General features: G+C 36.3%; 2 protein-coding genes across 2 annotated transcripts in view; one reads left to right on the forward strand and one right to left on the reverse strand.

The window, feature by feature from the left end:
• The window catches only part of kl-2 (dynein heavy chain 2, axonemal kl-2), a 97,013-nt gene that overhangs the window by 73,697 nt on the left and 2,962 nt on the right, over nt 1-20,354 (reverse strand). The window contains exons 4-19 of the mRNA XM_068776249.1: nt 19,173-19,767; nt 18,534-18,738; nt 17,587-17,724; nt 15,753-15,899; nt 15,546-15,668; nt 14,363-14,457; nt 13,840-13,915; nt 12,843-12,968; nt 7,047-7,145; nt 6,720-6,959; nt 6,108-6,222; nt 4,380-4,628; nt 2,761-2,957; nt 1,600-1,761; nt 1,201-1,318; nt 45-199 (exon numbers count right to left, since the gene is read on the reverse strand). Coding sequence (XP_068632350.1) covers nt 45-199; nt 1,201-1,318; nt 1,600-1,761; nt 2,761-2,957; nt 4,380-4,628; nt 6,108-6,222; nt 6,720-6,959; nt 7,047-7,145; nt 12,843-12,968; nt 13,840-13,915; nt 14,363-14,457; nt 15,546-15,668; nt 15,753-15,899; nt 17,587-17,724; nt 18,534-18,738; nt 19,173-19,767 — 2,840 coding nt within the window. The remainder of the gene's footprint in view (nt 1-44; nt 200-1,200; nt 1,319-1,599; nt 1,762-2,760; nt 2,958-4,379; nt 4,629-6,107; nt 6,223-6,719; nt 6,960-7,046; nt 7,146-12,842; nt 12,969-13,839; nt 13,916-14,362; nt 14,458-15,545; nt 15,669-15,752; nt 15,900-17,586; nt 17,725-18,533; nt 18,739-19,172; nt 19,768-20,354) is intronic.
• Nucleotides 7,521-12,159, forward strand: mh (maternal haploid). Its single transcript, XM_068776251.1, has 3 exons — nt 7,521-7,786; nt 9,043-9,277; nt 10,439-12,159. The coding sequence occupies exons 1-3, from the start codon at nt 7,629-7,631 to the stop codon at nt 11,987-11,989; spliced, it is 1,944 nt and encodes a 647-aa protein (XP_068632352.1). The 5' UTR covers nt 7,521-7,628; the 3' UTR covers nt 11,990-12,159.

The raw sequence follows: 20,354 nt of genomic DNA on the forward strand, positions 1-20,354 counted from the left end.
AGGTGAAGGTTGGATTTATGTTTTAATTTGGATATCAACATTACCTCTGCCTGCTCCAATAGCTCAGCCTTAAATTTATCCTTGTTGGCTTCTAGAAGCTTCTTTGCTTCTTCCAATAGATTCATATATTCATTCCATATGACAGGTATATTCTCGTGACGCGTGACCATGTCCGAACTAACTTCAACTTCAAACTTTGCTAAAAATTCATCAGAAAACTTAATGATTTTTTTACAAGTACCATCTATCCTGGCAGACTTTGTACTTTCGGAGGCAAGTGTCCAGTTACATTTTGGTAAAAAAAGGAGATTATAATTATATTTTATAATGTTACCTCTATATTTATAGATTAAATGTGAAATAAATTAATTGGCAAAGCGCAATTTAAATTTGAAATTTCATTTTCAGTATATTTTACGAAATTTTTCGAGTTTCTGTGCCATTTCTTTTCTAGAAAAAAATCTTCAACAATATATAAGAAAACATATAAACACAGAAGTATCGGAAAATCGTAAAGAGGTTGTATTAGTTTATATTCGGGGGATCGGAAAGTAATGTCGTTTCTGTCGACATATTTTAACAGAAAAACCAATTGATTGACCGCTCCGGCATTGATTTGTTTACTAGATGGCAAAAGGTTGTTCATAACGAAGTTGAATAAATTGTTGATTAGAATTAAACTTGTTAAAAATGTAGTCGTGTGAATTTAACAAAGCGAAATTACTTTCCGGTTCCCTTAATATAAACTAATACAACTTCAGTAAGAAAAGGACCAGTATTTGGCCACTTCCGCACATGCAGTGGTAGTCTTGCAATAAAGTGCACCGCCCGCCTGCCCGCTGATAAATGCGTATGCGGCAAACAATGCGAATCACACAACCGCCGCCGCTAAATTACTCAACACGTGTTTCACCCCTCCACTGGGCATCTTCAGGAGTTATGTTACACCGATTAGTGCCAAACACAGAGTCTGGACTCTGTGTTTGGCACTAATCAGCTAAATATTGGTCCTTTTCTTACTTAGGATGGACTTCCGCGAGGTAACGCCTGATTCCATTAAATAATACAACTTCTTTACAATTTTCCGATTCTATCTTTCTTTGATTATGTCTTTATATGTTTTCTGATATATTGTTGAAGATTTTTCTGGAAAAGAAATGGCACAGAAACTCGAATATAATAATATATTAGGTTTTTTACCTAAGGTGGTCATCTTGTCTGTTATTGGCGGAAAGGTTTGTTCTATTGATGAAATTTCAGACATCAGACGCTCGTATGTCGCCATTGTTGTGGCCAATTCTTTCAAATCAGTCGGCATCTGAAATAAAGTTTCAAATTTAAACGCGACAGTTAACATGGCTATTTAATGAAATCAGGCGATACCTCGCGGAAGTCCATCCTAAGTAAGAAAAGGACCAATACTTGCCCGGCGGTGGCGGTTGTGTGATTCGCATTATTTGCCGCGTGCGCATTTGTCAGCGGGCTGGCGGGCGATGCATTTTGTTGCACGACTGCCGCTGCATGTGCGGAGGTGGCCGAGTATTGGTCCTTTTCTTACTTAGTTAACATGGCATTGTGGATCACATTTAATGTACCAACCGTCATGGCTTCCTCGCTGCTTTTCTCAACGTACACGTAAACTACGTCAATATCATTTTCCGTAATTTTACGTAACAGCTCTCCCAACTTGATTTGCCACACTAGACAATGTGCTATTATAGATTTCTTCAGTTCGCTAGAGTTCAAAGTGACAAAGTGTATCTAAAATAAAATACATACATCCAATTTAATATTTTTTGTATATATTTCTCTATTTATCAACAACGGTACGAACCTAACCTACTAAACACAGAGTTATGATTTTTTATCGGCCCCCGCTATTGGGGATTTTGGGTGCAATAATTTTTTTACATTTCATTCGTTTAAATTTCCTTCATTCCTTTTTTTTGTCCATAACCTTACACCCCATTCTCATTCACATAATTTTAGATCTATTTTATTATTATCTATGTATCACATTTTTTAAACTATTACATTATATGTGCTTTCTACAATTTTATTCGGTTCTCTTATTTACGTTTTATTTCTAATTTAACGATGTTTTCGTTCCTGCATTTTACCCGAACAGAGCTTTTAGTTGCGGGTGTTTTGTGTAAACGTAAAGCGGATGATGAATCGACTCAGTCTCAATCAATGTTTTAATACTAAAGTTTAAGAGGTAGCGTGAACAACGCATACCCTGTGACTGATATGGACAAGACGGAGGACTGCGGCGAAGAGACCTACCGAAGTTCCTCACAACTACGCAAAGAGGTGTGGTTTTAGAGTATAGAAATTAGAGATGGGCAAAATGTATCCCTGACAAGAAAAGAGTGATTCATATCTTTTCTATCTTGGGACATATATCACTCGCGATATATATCGCCCCCCGCTGCTATAACTATTAACTTTGCCGTCGTAACAAGAAAGTTTTTCATATTCCAACAAATCATTACATAAGTAGGTATAGTTTACAGTATGGTATTAGTTACGGCCTTTCTTATGACGACCGAATAACACTCATTGTTTTTGTGCCTGTAGCACATCTCTGTTGCGAAACTAAGCATGCATGATGGTCCAAAACGATGCTCTAAGCTGTCTCAAGGAGCGCCGCGGCGCCCGTGTGCATCGCACACCCTGCACTATAGGTTCAACCGCCCCTTCGCTAAGCTACCACTGCTAATGTAACTCTAATTAAACTATAATATAGGTAATAATAACCTGATTGATGGTCTCCTGAACTTGAACAGTGTTCGCCAAGTCAGTGTAAGAGATAATTAACTGGTCAAACTCTATCGCCTTGTGATTCTCCTTGTGATATTTCTCCATAAATTCGTCTTTGTCAACGTTCCAAATATGCGCGTACGGATCCCACATGTTGATGTGATCGTAAATCAGGTTTATGTTCATGTCAATCTCTGAAATCAGTCGAGCTATAGCTATATTTGATTTGTGCTGGCTGCTTAGCCGTTCTGGCTTTAACAGCTTCTAAGCTAAGAGCTAATAAATTAAAATATTCTACTTCAGATGCGTCGCCTGTGTTGACCTAATTGATATGGTTACAAAGCACAAGTTACAGAACCCTCTAAACAATAAACACGGAACCCTAGGATCAAGAAGCGCCGCAAACACATGTGACCTTGAAGTTATTTTTAAATTTTTGTGTACGGTTCTCGGAAATTCTCACCGAGTACTATCTCGAACATAACACTAGAACCTTATCCGTAGTATAAATAGGTGTACTCCCTATGTCGTCAGTTCAGTGTTGTTGTTCGAGTTATAAGATTAAGATCTACGATCAGTGATACAAAGTGACCATTTGGTAAGTTATTTGGACAGTGATTTCTTAAGCGATTTGGAAGCGTAGTTTGAACTAAGCGAAAGTATACTTTGTGCTGAAGTAGGGTGACCATTTGATTAGTCAATATAGTACTCCTTGTGAACCAGTGGTGTTTCATTTCGAGTCAGAACCCACAATATGTAAAAATATCTACTCCGTTCTCGGAGAAAGGTGTGAAGCTTTCATCTGAAGACGTTTTAGTTGAATCGATATCAGAGTTGCAAGAAGATCGATTTGAGTCGCTGGTGCGTGTGGCATTACGTGGTACACGAACACGAGGCATTGGCCTCCGGTAAAGGTGTCCACCACGACGACCAGTTCAAGATCAGTAAAAGCCTCCAATTTAACTCTACACCACCTCTACCTTCTCCATGTCTCCACTCTACAACCTCTCCCCCGCAACAATTATTTTCAAACTTACCTGATATTAATGCTTAAAGAAAAATCATTTATTTCATTTCTATTGCAGCTACCACAAGTCTTAATATTTTATCGCCTATCGTAAACGCGCGAATCCCTACTGACGTCACACTTCTCGCAAAGATAACACAATCGTCTTAAATCGGATTAAGTGCAACTCATGTGCCGCGTACACATTCCGAGATATTATATTTACAGTTACAAATAGCCATGTAACTTTGACAATACAAGCATTCCCGGCCGCCCAAGTCGTCGTCAGGTGTATCTCTTACACAATTAAAATAAAAACACCAAAACAGAAAGTATCCCTCTCTTTCTCGCTCACTATATCTTTAACTCTACTAGCCGTGGAAAGAGCTACGTTCAGAATTTATCTATAAGATCCAATCATGGTCCTGAATGAAAGTAGCCGACATAGCTCAGAGCATTGACAAGCGACCAGAATAGATGGCTGCATGGATCCTGGAGTGTAGACCACTGACATGGAAGCCAGTCACAAGGTGGACAAATGGACATCCTTAGATTTAATGACATCTTTCCCTTTCTCTTTCGCTCTCTTATCATTCTCTCTCTCACTTACCAGCGTCAATTAACGCTTGTAGCTTGTTGCTGTCTCCGTCCACTTTGATCACTTCACAAAACCTCTTTAAACCACCCGACGGCAGAGAGAACTTCTCATACAGCCTCGGTATAGTACTCATGATGTGTATTATTTCTTCGAGTATAGTAGTGAACGTTTCCCATAGTTCGTACGTTGTCGGTATAAAAATGATCTTCGCGTGGGAAAGATAAAGGTTCATCTTTATCAGAGGCGCCGGCGCCATTGTACCTAAAAATAAAATTATCTGGTCAATTTGTGAACATAAACAGGCAACATTACGTCGTTATCAGCGTTGCATCGAAAAGGGGAATCCCACAGAAATAAAATTCTTTATTTACGTCCATATAAATAAGGGCGAAGTTCGAAGCTCTACCGCGAAGAGCCTTAACAACGTGCGAGCGTCCCCGTGTAACTGTAGGCGCTCCTCCAGATTTTAGTTTCTAGTTTAAATCTAGTTCACAGACCCTTCCGCTCCGTGAACTCAGTACCGATGAAGCTGTAAAAGCCTTAGGGCTAACAGCATTAACATCTTCAGAAACAATAGATAGACGAATACACATTTCTACTTCGTGTTGTTAATACTCAACACGTACAGGCCCTAGGAAGAATCCCACAAATATACTGGACCAGCAGACGTGTGGTCAGGTACGGTCGCAGAAAGTCGCTGGATGCAGGCAGCTTCAGACCAGTCATCATAGCAATACTTTGGTGCAGGCCTTCGCCTTGCAATAAGCATCTATCGCCTGATGATGATAATAATCTAAGGAGTTCCGATTAAAACGCCACTTGTACTAAAACTTGTGTTATTTCATCGCGCACCTCTCTATCTTTTCGCGTACAAAAACCAACGGGAAAATTCTAGGTGCTCACTCCATAACCTCAACATCACAATGACACCCACCAACTTGCTCACGAAACGTGAGATGAAAAAGTCTCCATCTTTCTCCAGACCCGTCCTTATATATCGCAGGAAGATAATGTTTATACGATTCGACGCGCGGTAAAAAGGTGAGGTAAAGAAACCAATAAAGCCACCTGAGGAACTAGACTCTTTATTGTAGTCCGTTCTTTATTTTATCTCACCGCCTACTAGATGCAATAAAGCGAAGGACGCCTAATCGAACCCAAATAACTATTTCTTTAAGCGTCAGCCCCGAGAGGCTCATTCGCAATTTTTTTCTTTTATTCAAAGCGGTCTCCTTTGTGCCGGATATTTGAGTGGTCATCACAATATAAATTCATGACTAAGACGACGATTCGATTCAGAACCATGGTGAATATTGGTTTATCTGTGTACTGACATTATATAGCTAATATAACATATGTCATATGACCAAAAAAGTATATTCAGTAAAACAATAGTACCTCCACAAAAGAGAAAAATTTCGTGAAACGGACTAATCACCTAATTTATTTTATAAATCATTATCAACTTGTCAAATGATAGACACCTACTGATTCATCGATGTGGCGAAAACTGCAACCGCCGTACAGATACTGGCGTACAACGAGAGGTTAATGTCAGGTTGTCGTAAAAAACCAACAAGGCACCTATGATATATAGAAAAAAAGAAGCCCACTGCGAGGCCTAGGACTCTAAAGTTTTTCTTCTACCAGCCTCCAGCGACTATCCGCGACCTTGATAAATAATAATAACTGTTATTGATCATTAATTGCGTAATTGATAATTTAAAATTTAATATTTACCATCACCGTGAACGCATTTGTACATATTCTGCATTGTAGCTTTTATTGATAGGCGTAGAGCATCTTCCAAAAGACGATCAAACCTTCTTACATATTTTACCCACTGATCAGCCATCTGTCAAAGTTTGTAAATATATGTAATATATATAAAGCAAATTTTGATAATGATATGTAAAAGCCAAAAATGCAAATTTAGGTTTCAAATGTCGGATAATTTAAAAATTACAATATAATAATTTAATTACTTAATTGTTCTCAAAGATAAATCGTACAAAATTTAATTTTGGACTGAATATGCAATTTTGCTTATTGCGTCACTGCTTCCAAATACGTGCTAATAACTTTTTAGTTAGAGCATACAGGCATTCTTTCTACATATGTGTGCCCGAAAATAAAATTTTAAAGTTTTTATAACACTGGCAACTTTGTAACTAACGTTCGAAACCCTTTTATAGATTTGGCTATGTTATTGGATTTTAAAAAACTTAATTAGTGTCCTATTCGTAGGCATGTACAATATCTTATGTATCTGTAATTAAGTTATCTATGTAAAGTAGATAATAAAATGTACGGTGCTTCTTGAAGCTATATAAAAGATATAAAAATACTTACTTGTCCAATGTGTGGCTCAAAGCCTTCGTAAACAATAACCAGGTAAATTATAATCTCTTTATACATTTCCAAAATTTTCGCAACTGCTTCAGTTTCCATGTTTCGAATATGTTCTCGAAGAATTTTAATATCAAACACATTGTAAATGTCAAATTCGATAAACGGTGTGTCGCATATTTGTTCCATAATTTTAACTAAATTCAGGTTACAATTCTTGTATGTAGTTAAAAAATCTTGTAACTGTAATCATAGGTATATTAAATGGTCAAAAGTATATTTTAAATTAATAAATGTATCAGTGAATATTATTAAAATTATCCTTCAAACCTCTCCAATATGAGTTACACAATCCGCAATATATTCATCGGACATTGTAGATGTCCAGGTAAGCTTAGAAATTCCTGGCTGCACTTTCCTCTCGCAAGCCTGGAAAATAAAATTTATTGCATCTTAGTTTTTAATTTAATATGTATAACTGTCTTTTAATTTTCCTTCAGCTAAGTTAAAGTGAATTTTTAATTTTGCAAATATTTATACGGCTTAATTTTTTTTGAAATATTTAATATCATTCGGACGAATTGAAATTTGTTAAATTGAAAGTTGTAAAACTGATTTTGCACTTTCTTTTTAATTCTAAATAAATATAATTTAAATAATCATCCCAACAGCCCTATATTTTAATGTTGATATAACAATTTTCAATTTCTACAAAAATAATTTTTTACAAGACTCTTTAATAAGGAGATTTTTTAATCATGGCAACATCTACTAAATTTGAATTAAAACAGCTGTCACTTCACTGAAGATCGTCGACTAAAAAACAATATATCATACTTTGTTTATTTTTCTCGTAGCAACGTATTTAAATGTCAAAATATTGTGTAAAAGTGAAAATTAAGTTATTTAAAAATGAATTTAGCTGACCCGGAACTGGAGTTAATCGATCCGACTCCAAATATACACAATCTTTTTATACAATTCGATAAGTTATTTTTCTGGGCCAAATTATGCAGTCGGGCGGTTGTGAGATGGAGTAAGCGAATGTATTCGTGTGCGGGCATATGTTCGTAAGTGTTTTTAATAAATATATTTTATCATATAGGGTCAAAATTATGAAATTGTTTATCTGAAGAATATACATACACAACATTCACACGTTGTGGGTAGGCTTTTAAACAATTTAAGCAAGATTATATTTATTATAACAAGAATACTTTCAATATGAGTTTAGACAAACCAAAATATAATCTTTTAACATCAAAACAATAAATAAGCGGCACTACTGCAAGATAACGCGAAAAAATGTTCAATATATGCAACTACCTGGTTGGTTAGCGGTTTGTTTATATGAATACCTGTCATTTTTTTATTACTAACATTAAAACTATTATTTATTCTTTTGAATTAGCTTTGCTAAGCACCATTGAAAAGTTGATACATATAAACAAATATTAGGGGGACCGAAAGTAATGTCGCTTTCTTAAGTTAAATTTGCACAACTACTTTCTTAACAAGTTTTTATTTCTAATCAACAATATATTCACCTACGGTATTAACAACCTTTTGCCATCTACTATACAAATTTTCAATGCTGGAACATAAATACACTATTTTTTGGGTTAATTTTGTGTGGACATTGTGTGCAATAAATATATTATTATCATCAGAGATTCCTACAGGTTCCCTTGTGCACTGTTGTGTTCCTCAGATTAGAAAGATAAATTGATATGTAATAAAAGCCCAAGGTCCTCACTGGCTCATGCAAATATGTATGAGTACACTCAGACCCATGAAGGATAGGAAAAATAAATTATTTGCATCAAAGAAGTATTGTACATGTATATGATGATATTTTCGTGTATATATAAATGTGAAATATATAAGTTTATGTTTTAAAAAAGTAACATAGTTAAATTATAACTTGAAAGTTTGTTTCCCTTATCAGAGCAACTGTTGAGTTTCTCAAGGCTCTTTTCTGTGCCGGTGGTAGCTGCCTGTAGCCTTACAATACTGACATATTTTACATTTCGAAAGTTAGCATTTTGATTTAGATTTGATTTTGAATAATAAGCTTTCATTCAGGTGTGATAGAAAACTACTTGAAACAATTCAATAATGTACTTAGAAATAATTTATGTAACCAATTCTCTGTTATATTATATTGAGCTCACAATGGGTAGACCTCCCATTAGGTGGAACAATGATTTGTCAATGTCCTTAGAGGTGGCTGGATGTGGTCAAAGCAAGACCTCTGGTAATAATCTATTGACTGATATGATGATGATATTGATTTTGGTATCAACAGAAAATTCATTATTTTCAGATACGAAGGTAGAAAAGGCTTATGCGATATCGCATTGAGCGAGCCACTACTTAAATTGCGTCCAAGGAAGGACCTCGTTGAAACTCTTCTACATGAGATGATCCATGCATTCCTCTTCATCACATCCAGGGACCAAGATCGAGATGGCCACGGTCCAAACTTTAAACACCACATGCACAGAATTAACAACCTTGCTGGTGTTAATATAACAATTTATCATGATTTTCATGATGAGGTAAGTTTATGTTTTTGTTTTATTAGCCTATTAGTAATTAAGTAGAAGAAAAACTAAGTTTTCAATGTAGCTCGAAGAAATGCATGTCTAAAGTGGCAGTGATCAGAGTACCTTGCTCATACATCCAATGGTTTTTGGGGCCAAAAGTTTCTCGAGTTATGATATTGTAATTTATTATTACTAAAACTATGGATGATTTTGAATGTGGTATGCCATACATCAATACATAGCAAAACATTCACCCCTTCAAAGCAATCACCTTGCAAAAATAAACGAGGAATTATTTTATCTGCCCGCACATAGGTATAGTTATTCGTCTCTCTCGCACATTAATGACATGCTAAGTCACTACTTATTTTTAAGAAAATTGTTAAGAACTATTTACTAGTCCTATCTATGATTATTTATTCATTTAATTCATTTTTATTCTGTTTCTTTATTCTTTCTGAGGCAAGTATGATCTGAATCAGTTTGATGTTCTTATTTATTATTGTATTATATTTATAACATGTGTGTCTACTATGGTTGTCTGTAAGAGATTGTCTTATGCGATAAGATAATAAGAAATAATTTAAATGTCTTAAATCTAACGTGCATTATAAAGAATATTAAATAAAAATTGTTCATCGTCATTCCAGCTGTAGATCATCCACTGCTAGATATAAATCTAGCACACAGAATTCCTATAGGTCCAGTAGAAAGCTGCCTACATCCAGCGTCTTCCGATGACCTGGATAAGATCGTCTATCTACCATGTAGGCGAACTTGGTATTCACACCAAAACCTTATATCGTAAACCGCTTGCAAAGATATTCACGATACAAAACTGATTTCCATAATAAGCCAGCATTTAAGTTAGTTATAATTAGTGTACAATTATTTAATGGAATCAGGCGTTACCTCGCGGAAGTCCATCCTAAGTAAGAAAAGGACCAATATTTAGCCACTTCCGCACATGCAGTGGTAGTTAGTAACTCCTGAAGATGCCCCGTGGAGGGGTGAAACACGTGTTGAGTAATTTGGCGGTGGCGGTTGTGGGATTCGCATTGTTTGCCGCATACGCATTTATCAGCGGGCTATGCATTTTATTGCACGACTACCACTGCATGTGCGGAAGTGGCTAAATATTGGTCCTTTTCTTACTTAGTGTACTATTTACAGGTCAAATTATATCTAACTCATTGGTGGCGATGTAACGGTCCTTGTCAGACAAAGCGACCGTACTTTGGTATCGTACGCCGGACAGTGAACAGGGCACCAGGTCCTTCCGATTACTGGTGGACATCACATCAAAAAGTATGCGGCGGTACTTTCATTAAAATCAAAGAACCGGAAAACAAAGCACCGAAAAGAAAATCAAAGTCCGATAACGGTGACATCACTAAATACATAAACAATAACAATAGTAAAGACGTGCTTAATAAAAACATTGTGGAACAACCAAAGAAATCACCCAAGGAAGTTTTGATATCTACGGGAAATACTAGAAACATAAACCATAATGTTAATGTATTTATACAAAATATAAATACATCTAATTCACAGATTAATAAGGTAAATAATAAAGGTCAATTAGATGGAAATAGAAGAAGAACTCAATCAGTTGTTGAGACTGTTAGAAATGTATGGGCCAATAAGCAATTGTCGGGTTATAATAAAGATTCAGGTACAAGATGCAAGACAACAAACGATTTACCAAAACCAAATAAGCACAAATCTGTTAACGATCACCCCGATACGCCGCCAAATAAAATTAACAAAATCGATAACTATTTCACAAAGGCTCAGACCATCTTAAAGGACGTATATGGAGAGGATTTCAAAATTTCAAAATCAAAGACCGATGATAAATTGATACTATCTAAAGTTAATTACGTCGACTGCCCAATTTGCAATGGTAAAGTCAAAGACGATGACATAAACAGACATCTAGATGAATGTTTAAATAAAGGCGTGATAGACAGACTATGTAAAGATAGTAAGCCAACTGTGATACTTAGTATTAAAATAGATAATCCAGATTTAGTTCAACCAGTGCCAGATAAAACGAAACCAAACCCTAATATAGATCGGGGCAGTCAATCTAAACGTATTAAAGTTAAAACCGAAAACATTGATAATTTCACAGATAATAAGAAATATTCTAATATTTTAAATGACGTAGTAAAAAAAGAAAAATCTGTCGATAGTATAACACCAAGTACATCAAAATCTGAATTTAATAAAGAAGACGTTGATAAAGTTAAGAAAATTAGTAAAAAAATAAATTACGAGAATCATTTGCGAAAGTCTGGCAACTTTGTTGAAACAGTTAAAAAAGAGAACGACGTAGATTTCGGTTATCTGCCTTCGTTCTTGGACGATTTGGCTTGCGAGATAAAGTTGCCAGCAGTGAAAATAGAACCTGGTGGAAGCAATGTCGTGGACGTATTAATGGAGCCAAAGTGTCCATGTTGCGGAAAAAAGATCACCAAACCCATACAGGAGCATCTGGATGAATGTCTTGCTTTCTTTGAAAACTCCACGGCGCCAGAGGAAGGCGCTTCCACAAGCTTTTCAAACGAAACTATAATCATCGACGATGATGACGACATCTTCGATGAAACTCAGACCCTGAACGCAACTGGAACCAAAAGTCCCTGTCCATGCTGCCTCCAAATGGTGGAGCAAGCTGATATGAATCATCATCTAGACATTTGTCTATCATCATAATCACAGGCTACATTAAAACCTAAAAACCACCATCTATTGTTTGAAGAAATATTGTTTTTCGTTTATAACTGATTAAATGGTAAATGACTTGTGTATTACATTCAATTTAAAATCTGGACATTATAGTGGGCGCAACAAAAAGATGGATATTTATTTTAATCCCAACTTAAAGTTGGGACTTGACAGTAGAGCGCTGCATAAAGTTTTGAATTACAAAAACACGCGTCGAACGTTTTGAGACCTATGTGACTCGTTAATTAAATATATATTTTTTTAAAACTATAAATATTTCTTCGGCCCTTAAAATACCCCTTCGGAAATATCGGCCTGTGTGATAAGTTGTCTGACTACCCTCAAGTTCAAGAAGAAAAATAAAAATATATATATTTTCACTGTAAATGTCGTTTCTATTCGTACATAATTTAATTACATAAGGGGACTGCCTTATTTAATTCTCAAGAAACAAAATGTCCAAGTAGAGGGTAGTCGGGTGTGTACATTGTGCGAAGAAGTACAGTACCCGGTGATGAACATTGCACATCGACCTTTGGAGGACTATCGGCTAATTTCGGCTTCGTAGAGCACTATCTCTTTCCCACACTACCTATATGACGTTTTGACAGTCGTTGTATTTTGTGCGACAGAGATAACGCTCTACGAAGCCGAAATTAGCCGATTGCCTCTTTCCAAAAGTCGATGTGCAATATTTATCGTAGCTTAGAATGAAATATATTGTTAAAGTGAGACTCATGTGCCATAAACCCTTTTACGCCCAATGAGGTTCTTTACTCCTAAAGCCTTTTCATACGTTAAGCAAAGGTTCCAAGGCAATAGTTCGATATATTGTACTTACAGTTATAAGAGGCTTAAACAGAAGTCTCTCATCATCAGAAAGCGAGTCCAGGATCTTGTTGTATCCCTTGACCACCGCCAGGACGTTCTCATATACGTACAACAAAGTTTTCGACTTCGCGTAGATCTTTGGACAATAGATAATTTTTATTAGCATCTCAGACTACAGGCGTGCTTTTGCGAAGGCAGTAGATACGAGAATAAATCACATGGACATACCATGAAAACAATAAATAAAAAATCTATTATTAATACGTGAGAACCAGAAATTGAAGATGAATAAATAAATGTTACATGTTGGCCAGTGCACCAGCCAAACGGTAAAAAATCTGCAACATCAGAGTGATCTGTCAATCGCGCGAAGTTCAACGCGTACTGTCAAACGTCAGAAATTTAATGCGAGCTGCCAAAAGCACGAAGTTTTTTTTTTAATTTCACGCCTAAAAACGCCGACCATAAAGCCGCAATGACTTTTTTATTTGTATATTTTTTATCAGACATTTCTATTTATTCAAATTGTATTGAGACTTCCGAGGTGATGTTGCAGTGCATTTGCGATGGTACGCTTAAATATCAAACTTGCGTTTGCTATCAAAAGCGCGAAGTTCAAAGTGAACTGTCAAAAGAGCGAAGTTCAAAGGGAACTGTCGAAGGTGCGAAATTCAAAGGGAAGTGTCGAAGGTGCGAAATTCAAAGGGAACTGTCGAAGGTGCGAAATTCAAAGGGAACTGCTGAAGGTGCGAAGTTCAGAGGGAACTGTCAAAGGAGCAAAGTTGAAATCGAACTGTCAAAAGAGCAAAGTTCAAAGCGAACTGTCAAAAGAACAAAGTTCAAACCGAACTGTCAAAAGCGCGTAGTTTAGAGAATTGTCAAATGAGCTATCTTTCTAACTTTTAGTTTTCATCTTATGGCGTCACACATTATTAGCGCGCCACGTGCGGTATATCTTTCTATATCCGCCACAGCAACAGATATTTCAAAAAAGAAAATGAACCTACCGGGTAGACGTGCAGGGGAATATCCAATCCCAAATTCTCCCAGTGGAAGGCCTCTTTGCACAAATCCAAAATGTTACTGGAACAAAAATCTGGTCTATGTTATGTGCTTTAGGAGCACGGTATACATCAAAACTAGTTTGATTGTTGTAGATGGATTTGAATAGTTTCTGATGCAGTCCAAGTTATTTGTCTTGTGGCTTTTATACCCTCATCTGACACGAACATGCTATACTGGATTCCGCAAACTATATCTATGTATTTGCCGCCAATGTCCAAAGCATTTCGCCGCCGACATTGAGATTCATTCAGAAATTAATTTTAACTAGCCTTCAAAATTTGTCGCCCAGGGCACGTGCCTATGTGCCTCTGGAACCTCGTGAGCAGATGCAACTTATATAAATCATATCACGAGAATTGAACCTGCAACCTACGATCTCTAGTCTCAGACCTGTATAGCTGGGATACCATTGCTCAATCAGGTTGATAATAAACAACATTTTTTTTAAATTCCTGATCTACTCACACGTCCATATTGCATTCCATTAAGCCAGCATTTTCAGAGCTTCGCCGCATCAATGTTCGGTTCAGACCAACGCCACATTTCTCGTCGAGATTATGCTGAAAAGCCAATTTTATTTTAATATATTTATAGTGGTTGGACGCGGTGTAGGTTGGCCCCCATTAGGTGCACCAACGGCATAAGGTTGCGTCATCGTGGCGATCTATGGGTGTGACGTATGCCTTGAAGTAAAAGTCAATCGGCTGAAAGAGGTAGAGTAAAGAAAGTTGCTGACTAAGACTTGGGGCGAGTGGAAAAGATACAAGCATATAGGCCTACCAGATCGGGCTATAACAATTTCATAATTAACTTAGAATTGTCTTAATTCCATTTACTCTTACTTGAACCATCTAAGTATGAAATTCGTGTACGACATATTGAGGGTAAAATGAGATAGTAATAAAGACAATTACTGTTGATAAAACTAAACTAATACTGAAATTTTCTTCTTTACACATGGAAGCGATTTAATTACATGTTAGTTTCTTGCATCTAAAAGTTTCGTCAGAATGCATAAAACAGGGGAATCCCACGCCAGAGCGCTCTATATTTACACCGTGCGAAAGAGATAGCGCTCTACAATACTTCTCGCCCTGTGATTGGCTGACGGTTTATACTGTTTGAAAATTGTTTTCATAGTTTTAAATTGGTAAAAATGGGGACTAAGTTTGAATACACACACTTCTACTCTGTAAGTCATTGCCTACAAGACCCGGGCCTAGGAAGAATCCTACATAACAATAAAACCACCTTACATATTTACTGTTAAGTTCAGGATAAGAGAAAGCTCTGGTTTTATCTGAACAGGGATCTTGCCAGGAGCACAAAGAGGCTGCTGAGTTACGATTCACGCTGACCCCTCAACGCTCATTTAAGAGTACCTCGACTTAGACCTCTTTCACCAGCTTGCCCTATTGAATCTTATTTAAAGATACCTTTCATCATCGTCATGATTACAGCCATAGGTAGAAATAGGTTTTCATATAATTACAATAGGACTGTTCGGGAGCGATCTACGCAGCCTATTCCGACGACTTTAACGAGTCTCTGGGCGGATGAGCTCCGAGCTGAGTATTGTCATCACCTCAAACACCAACTGTCCTTAGAAAGAATCTCATACGAACAAAGTGGATAATATATGCTATACCGTCCACGAGATCCAAAGCTCCCTGATGGAAACATCAATTGCGGAGGTGAGTCGGTTCACGTGCATGATCACGTCTTCCGAATTGCTACACTTCATCATCCACACCGACGCGTCCGTCATCACCTGAAACGTTTTCAAACACATGCATGACTACGCTTATTTGAAGCCACATAAGTAATAGTTTATTGATAATAATTTCATACGCACATTCTTTAGATAGGCCAGTTTATTTCTTCGCATCCTCAGGACGACAGCGCGACCGGCGAACGAAGGCAGGTCCGAGGGGTACTGACCCCGGTTGGCGACCATGTCCTTCTTCGTATCTTGGACTTCATCGCTAAACATCGCCCACACCTGACCGTATATATTTATACTATTTATTATACATACACACATACTTCAACAGTAACATATACAACGTACGAACACCAACATATACAAATACACCAGAAATAAGCGAGGGAATCCCCGTGGCGAGGTAGTAGTAGTCTGTCTCGCTCTCACCGAACATCGTACGGGGTACGCGTGTAGATCACAGTCAGCTGCACTGCCTGTTACTCCTGCTTGCACACTTGTCCGGGCGCCTTCGCACTTGTATATAAATATATATATATATATAAATATATATATATATATATTTATATATATATATAATATGTTATTTATTACATTATAATAACATATTATATATATATATATATATATAATATGTTATTTATTTACTTAAAAAGGAATCAAATGTTATTAAGTGCCATTTGCATATATTTAAAACAAACAAATAAGAAATCAAAAACATCACGCACCGGCACGAGATCGGCACTGCAAAAGGAATTCTCTCTATCAGTGTCGTATTGTAGACTAAATAAAATAAAATTATAAAAGTTAGCTAAAAACCAATAGTTTGCCAGCGAAGTTAGAATGTTCAGTGCAGATAAGTTAGCATGTTACTTCGCGCAATGCCGGCTCCGTGCTAGCTTATAAAAGTTAGTCGCCTGGCATCTCGCGCCGGCGCGAGAACGGCTCCTCATCGTACTCCTCGCGTCTCGCGCCGGCGCGAGACAGGCGGCAGAGTTGGTAACTGTTTTTGAAGTTTTATTCTTTCAAAGAAACCCCTATAAATCATTTACATATACATTCTTATGTCACACGCACTCACGCAAGTAAAAATAGAAAATAATTGTTTTTAAATTATTTTCTAGAATACCTATAATTATATTTGATTACGTACAGATTTCATCTAAAACATCAAAAAGCAATATCGTAGTCGCTAAAATACAGTTTTAAATTTTGATTTTTATTTTTTACCTTTCTTTGTGGCACACTATCACCTAGACTGCAAACAAATAGATGCAATGATCTTTTAAATCTATTTCCGATCACCCTCTATAAAGTGATCTGAAACATGTTACATTAATTCATAATGTGCGCCAGGCCTACAACTTCTGCAAGTACGAAACCTGCAGGGACAATTAGTAAACAATTAATTTGAACATGTTTTAATTCCAATTTTGAAAACCTTGTTCTCCCTTTTTAAACGGTTTCATTTAGTTCGACCCGTACGGAATTTGTTTATTTATTTGGATCAAAATTAGAAATTGAAATTTAAGCACCTTCCCGTTGTCAGATTGATCCGAAATTTGGTACACACATTTACTTTATATGACAATACAATATAATAAAATCAATAACATTATAAATTTAGGATGGCCGCCGATACAAAATGGCGGATTACGTATTTTTCCTTAACCCCCTCAATATGGGTATCAAATGAAAGGGCTACACTAGTAAAACACGATGATTATGTCAAAATTTAAAATTCAAGATGGACGCCGTTCCAATATGGCGGACTAGGTACATATTTTATCACAACCACCACAATATGGGTATCAAATAAAACCGTTTAACTTAAAAAAATTTTTTACCGATTTATTTCTCATTACGTTATTTACTTCTGAAACCGTTGCTTCTTGGATAGGGTGTACCATACGTTGATTTGACCGCAAATGAACTATACATTCACAGAATTGTAGTATTTTTTCACCTGAGCAGTTTTCCTCTTAAAAATCCGCTTCAAATTCTGCCTCTTCGAGTACGTGTGCAGAGAGTAGAGAGCCACGACAGCTTCTTCCACATGATTGACTCCTTCAAACACAGATTCCACCAAATTCTCAATTATTATCTGCGAAATGGAGTAACAAAATATAATTTCAATCAATTACGTAACGTGAATATCACATCATATCGAAATTGGTAAAAGCTTTTATAGAAGATTTTTTAAAAGATTGTACCAAACCGTACGTACATATGTGCAATAAATAACGTACCAAAATAATGATTTGCCTACGAATTTCGACATAATAGAATTTCGGAAACTCTTTACTACTACTTTACTCGACTACTACTAGTTTACTACTACTGATACTTTATTCGACTACTATTATTCTACTTTACCATTGCTACAACTTTACTATTAGTATTTTATTCTACTGCTACTACTTTACTAATACTACTTTACTCTACTACTACTACTTTACTCCAATATTACAAATTTTCTACAACTACTTCACTATTACTGCACAGTAGGTGATCTGGTATTCTTATTGTTTAGGTTTTTAATCCTAGACGTAATAAAGTACAAACCAGATGCAAATGTTTTATGAAAACAAAATTGTCTTTTTATTCTGCTATGTCTATCAAAAATTTTCGTATTCCAACTATTATTTTTAAAATATTTAAAATAAATAAACATCGCATTTTACGCTACTTAAAAATAAATCGAATCATCGTCATTTCGGTAGCAGGATATCAACTATTGGACCTAGATCTATTCCATAGATTGCCAACAGAGCCGGTTGGATTCAGGCGGCATCCAGAGTTCGACGACATTGACATATATATGAACATATTATATCACAATCTATTGTACTAATGAATATAACAGTTTAGGTAATTAAAACTGGTTAATTAAATCAAATTTGCAATACTGACCTCGATATCTTTGATGGTGGTTCTAAATTGCAGTATATCGTCATACCATGACGGAGCCTGAACATCCAGTATCGTATGGGAGACCCTCCTCACGTAGCCGAGGGCACAGTTGAACATCTTCTCGATGTTGTCGCATTTCATTTCGAACTGATCACCTCTCGCTCCGGCGAATATAGGCTTATTTATTTGTTCCATTTCATCGATTCTGGAATTAGTTTCTTTATTTATATCACAGTTATTTCTATTATATTTCTTCTATTCTGCATTGAAGTTATTTAAGCGACTGTCTCCTGCTCGTCAAGTGCGATGGAAATTTTATATAATCTCTTCTTATCATCTATTTTATTGAAAGGAATATTCATTGATGACAAAAGAGAACAATTCGAATTTTGTCCTTAAGGACTTTGTACCGCCTTGAGCTATTAACATGTCGCATTTCAATAGAGTTCCAAAGTGATCACTTGGAATTGCATGATTGGAAAAACATGTTAATTTCATAAGATTTTTACCGACAAATTGTCAAATTGGAATTTACAGTCAGTTGCTAGCTCATGCAACAAGTACTCGTAGCCTGGTAAATTAAAGCCTTTTATAGCTTTCAATAATTCCTTGTTCATTACAATATTTTTTGTATCTTACCGTCCAAATATAATCATACAATTACACACGTCCAGCATGTCGAAGCATCTCTGTATGAATGAGTCGATGTAATTGAAAATAGCTCCGGTATCCAAATTCCAACTGTCAGGTTGGACTTCGTTATGCGCTTCGGCCATGACCTCGTAGATCTCTCTGTACTTCTTGCAGCAGTCGATGCACTTGCTGAACTCACCGAGAGCCTTTTTTGTATGACCCTCGAAAAGATCATCCAACTGGATGTAGTTTTTGCAGAGAATGATAATCTGGTTGCTCAGAGCTTTAAACAAGTTCGTGATTCGGGCCTCAGAATTATAATAAGGTGATTCCATCCAGATAAAACGGAACAAATTGATTATCTGTGGAACGTGTTCCGATATCTTGTCCGGATCGACAACGCATTCAAGAACGGCGCACGGTTGTTTGATGACTTGCAAGAATTCTATATTGGAAGTCGCTTCTTTGATCTTCTGGACAATTTCGTCACAAAGCGCTTGGAACTGATGGATAAAGGTCGAATGTGTTGTGACAAGAATTTTAGTGATATGCTTCACAGCTGGATTTTGCAGCTGATACAGTAGAGCATTTAGATTTTCATCTGGAAACAGATATAACTTATCAACTAGATCTTGTTCATTTTCTATAAGACGGACGGCAAGCGCTAATTTATGCGTTTTAATCAATAAATCATTGAATTAAACAACAATAGTAAAAGTGTTTAGTATTTAGATGAAGTCATAGTTGTTTTTGTGCGATGGAGTTACATGAGAGAAACACGTACATTTAAAAAAAAAACCTACGCGTTGTTATATATGCATTGAATAGGGACTGCTTAAAAATAACACTTATAGATAATAACTCAAGACAATATATATATATATATATTAGGAAGACAAGAAAGTAATGTCGTTTCTGTCGACATATTTAACAGAAAAATCGATTGATTTTACCGCTCCGGCATTATGTATACTAGATGGCAAAAGGTTGTTGACAAAGTTGAATATGTTGTTGATCAGAAATAAAAAATTTTTGGAAATGTAGTCGTGTGAATTTAACTTAGCAAGCGACATTACTTTCCAGTCCCCTAACTAGGAATTGCTAAAACATTGACAATACGGGATATTCCTCGTGGTGGTTTAAAATCGCTTTCTCCATTTGAATTCACTACCTCGCAGTCAGTAGTTT

The sequence above is a fragment of the Battus philenor genome, unplaced genomic scaffold (assembly GCF_028537555.1).
Source record: "Battus philenor isolate CCGP_79_NKW_IND1 unplaced genomic scaffold, ilBatPhil1.0.hap1 SCAF_12, whole genome shotgun sequence".
Classification (NCBI taxonomy): domain Eukaryota; kingdom Metazoa; phylum Arthropoda; class Insecta; order Lepidoptera; family Papilionidae; genus Battus; species Battus philenor.

Coding starts and splice junctions, on each gene's coding strand:
- mh (XM_068776251.1), top strand. CDS start 7,629: ATGAATTTAGCTGACCCGGAACTGGAGTTAATCGATCCGACTCCAAAT. Junction 7,787..9,042: donor TCGTGTGCGGGCATATGTTC/GTAAGTGTTTTT, acceptor CATTATTTTCAG/ATACGAAGGTAGAAAAGGCT. Junction 9,278..10,438: donor ATCATGATTTTCATGATGAG/GTAAGTTTATGT, acceptor TACTATTTACAG/GTCAAATTATATCTAACTCA.